The sequence below is a fragment of the Eimeria maxima genome, genomic scaffold (genome assembly GCF_000499605.1).
Source record: "Eimeria maxima Weybridge genomic scaffold, Emw_scaff485, whole genome shotgun sequence".
NCBI classification, from domain to species: domain Eukaryota; phylum Apicomplexa; class Conoidasida; order Eucoccidiorida; family Eimeriidae; genus Eimeria; species Eimeria maxima.
Window position 1 is genome coordinate 1 of NW_013563869.1, and position 2500 is coordinate 2500.

A 2500-nucleotide genomic window follows, 5' to 3' on the forward strand; every position below is an offset into this window, starting at 1 on the left:
TATATATATATATATATATATATATATATATATATATTGATGGATAATTAGCTAGCTAGCTAGCTATATAGATCGATACCTCTCCAGGTAGCTAGCTATGTAGGTAGCTAGCTATGTAGGTAGCTAGCTATGTAGGTAGCTAGCTATGTAGGTAGCTAGCTGAGTATGTCGTTAGATAGATATATAGATAGTTATATAGCTAGCTAGCTAACTGGGTAGCTAGCTAGCTGGGTAGCTAGCTAACTGGCTAGCTAGTCTCTTGTATATTCTTACGGGTAGATCATTGGGTCTTTTGTGAAGGCCAACAAGCATCCCTGTATAAACCTCATCACCAGGAGACACAAACACCTCTCCTCTCTCCTGCAGCAGCAGCAACAGCAGCAGCAGCAGCAGCAACAGCAACAACAACAGCAGCAGCAGAAACAGTAGAAGCAGCATTCATAGCATGTTTCGTGTAGCTAACCGGGGATCTAGCTAGCTAGCTAGCTATCCATCTAGCTAGCTACCCAGCTAGCTAGCTTGCTACCCATCCATCTACCTACCTAGCTAGCTAGCTACCAACCTACCTAGCTAGCTAGCTAGCTAGGTAGATAGGTAGCTAGGTAGGTAGCTAGCTATTTGTTACATACCTGTGCATGCAAGATACCTTTAACAGTAGCCTTTCCTTGTTCAATAGCAACAAGAAATCCTTTTTGTTTTTCTTGTTTTTCTTCTATTTGTTTTTTTACTGTAAATACTTGTCTTGATGAATGTTGCTGTTTTTCTCCTTCTTTAGGTATACGTTGCTGCTGCTGCTGCTGCTGCTGCTGCTGCAATAATAATTGCTCCTCTGCATCATCATTATCATCATCTATATCATCAATACCCTCTCCTCCTCCTCCTGCTACTGTATTAGGAGGGGGGCCCCTTGCTGCCCTAGGTACAGGGGCCCCAGGTACTAATGCATGCAGACCTGCAGGAGAAGAATTAAGAATTGCTGCTCCCTTTGATGCCTCCATTAGTGCTGCCTTTAATCCAAAAGAAAATCTTGTTGCAACACGAAAAAATAACATACTTGTGCCGCTGCTGCTGCTGCTGCTGCTGCTGCTGCTGTTGCTGTTGCTGCTGCTGCTGCTGGTGGCAGTGCTGCTGCTGCTGCTGCTGCTGGAGGAGGATGCACCGCCAGAGTCTAATGTTATCATATCCGTTACAGAACCATGACTGCAATAATACACAAACAGTATACACAACTGCAGCATGTCCCTCTGCTGCTGCTGCTGCTGTTGCTGCTGCTGCTGTGGATATTCAGATGGTGTAGACACATCGCAAAGGGAGGGGAAGGAAGTAACAGCAAAAGGGGAAAGGGAAAGGAGACAAAAAGGTTAACTATCTCCTTGGTCTCTTACCCAAAAACCCTAAACCCTAAACCCTAAACCCTAAACCCTAATTTACCGTGTTTGTACTTCTCTGAGTGCAGCGCCCATCGCGTCTGTTGAAATCGTCAATTCAAAATCTTCATAAGGCTCCAACCATTGTTCTCCGTCCCACCTAAACCCCAAACCCTAAACCCTAAACCCTAAACCCTAAACCCTAAGAATACTACAGTGGTACGAACTGCATATGACGATCAAAGGGAAGGAGAAAGAAACGCCCCTGTCTGCCACTAGGGTTTAGTGCTTATTAGTGTTTATTAGGGCAATATTAGGGTATATTAGGATTATATTGGGGTTTATGAGGGTTAATTAGGGTTTATGAGGGTTTAGGGTTTAGGGTTTACTTTGGTAATATATCCGGTGCAGCAACAGCAAGCTCTAAGCCACTCCTTCTTAGATTCTCAATTAATACAGCTAAATGTAGGGGCCCCCTACCGCTAAGACAAAGACCACCAGGGCCCACCGATACTTTTGCTGATATATCGCTGAATTATTATATATACACACATAAACCCTAAACCCTAAACCCTAAACCCTAAACCCTAAAAATTGGAAAAAATTATAAAACCCTAAAAATCATAAATAATACAGAATACAGAATGCATTACTAAATAGTAGCAATGTTTGGTAAATATATCAGGAAGGGTTTAGGGTTAATTAGGGTTTAGGGTTTAGGGTTAATTAGGGTTAATTAGGGTTTAGGGTTTATTACTTTCTTATAAGGGCCTTAAGTTTCTCCCTTAATGATAATATAGTTGTAGGGGTGCCGCTGTCTTGACCAGCAAGAGGAGAAGAATTAGGCATTACTAAAACAGATACTGTTGGTGCCTCCGCCTTTATTGCCTTCACAGGACGAGGACACTGCAGCAGCAGCAGCAGCAGCAGCAGCAAGAGCAACAGTTGGAGTAGTTGCAGCAGCAGCAGCAGAGGCACCAACAAGAACAAAACGAACAGCAGCAGCAGCATCAAGAACACCACCACCACCAGCAACAACAACAGCAACAGCAGCAACAGCAGCAGCAGCAGCAACAGCAGCAACAGCAGCAGCAACAGCAGCAACAGCAGCAGCAGCAGCAGCAGCAGCTTAC

The 2500-nt window shown here is 44.0% G+C and overlaps 1 protein-coding gene across 1 annotated transcript in view; it reads right to left on the reverse strand.

Annotated features, from left to right (window-relative positions):
• Positions 1-273: 273 nt before the first annotated feature.
• EMWEY_00034950 (GTP-binding protein TypA, putative) overlaps positions 274-2500 on the reverse strand; it is a gene marked incomplete at both ends in the record, with an annotated part of 3976 nt that continues 1749 nt past the window's right edge. Inside the window, 5 exons of the mRNA XM_013478540.1 lie at positions 274-360; positions 630-1200; positions 1432-1527; positions 1757-1897; positions 2125-2255. Of these exons, the coding sequence (XP_013333994.1) occupies positions 274-360; positions 630-1200; positions 1432-1527; positions 1757-1897; positions 2125-2255 (1026 nt within the window). The remainder of the gene's footprint in view (positions 361-629; positions 1201-1431; positions 1528-1756; positions 1898-2124; positions 2256-2500) is intronic.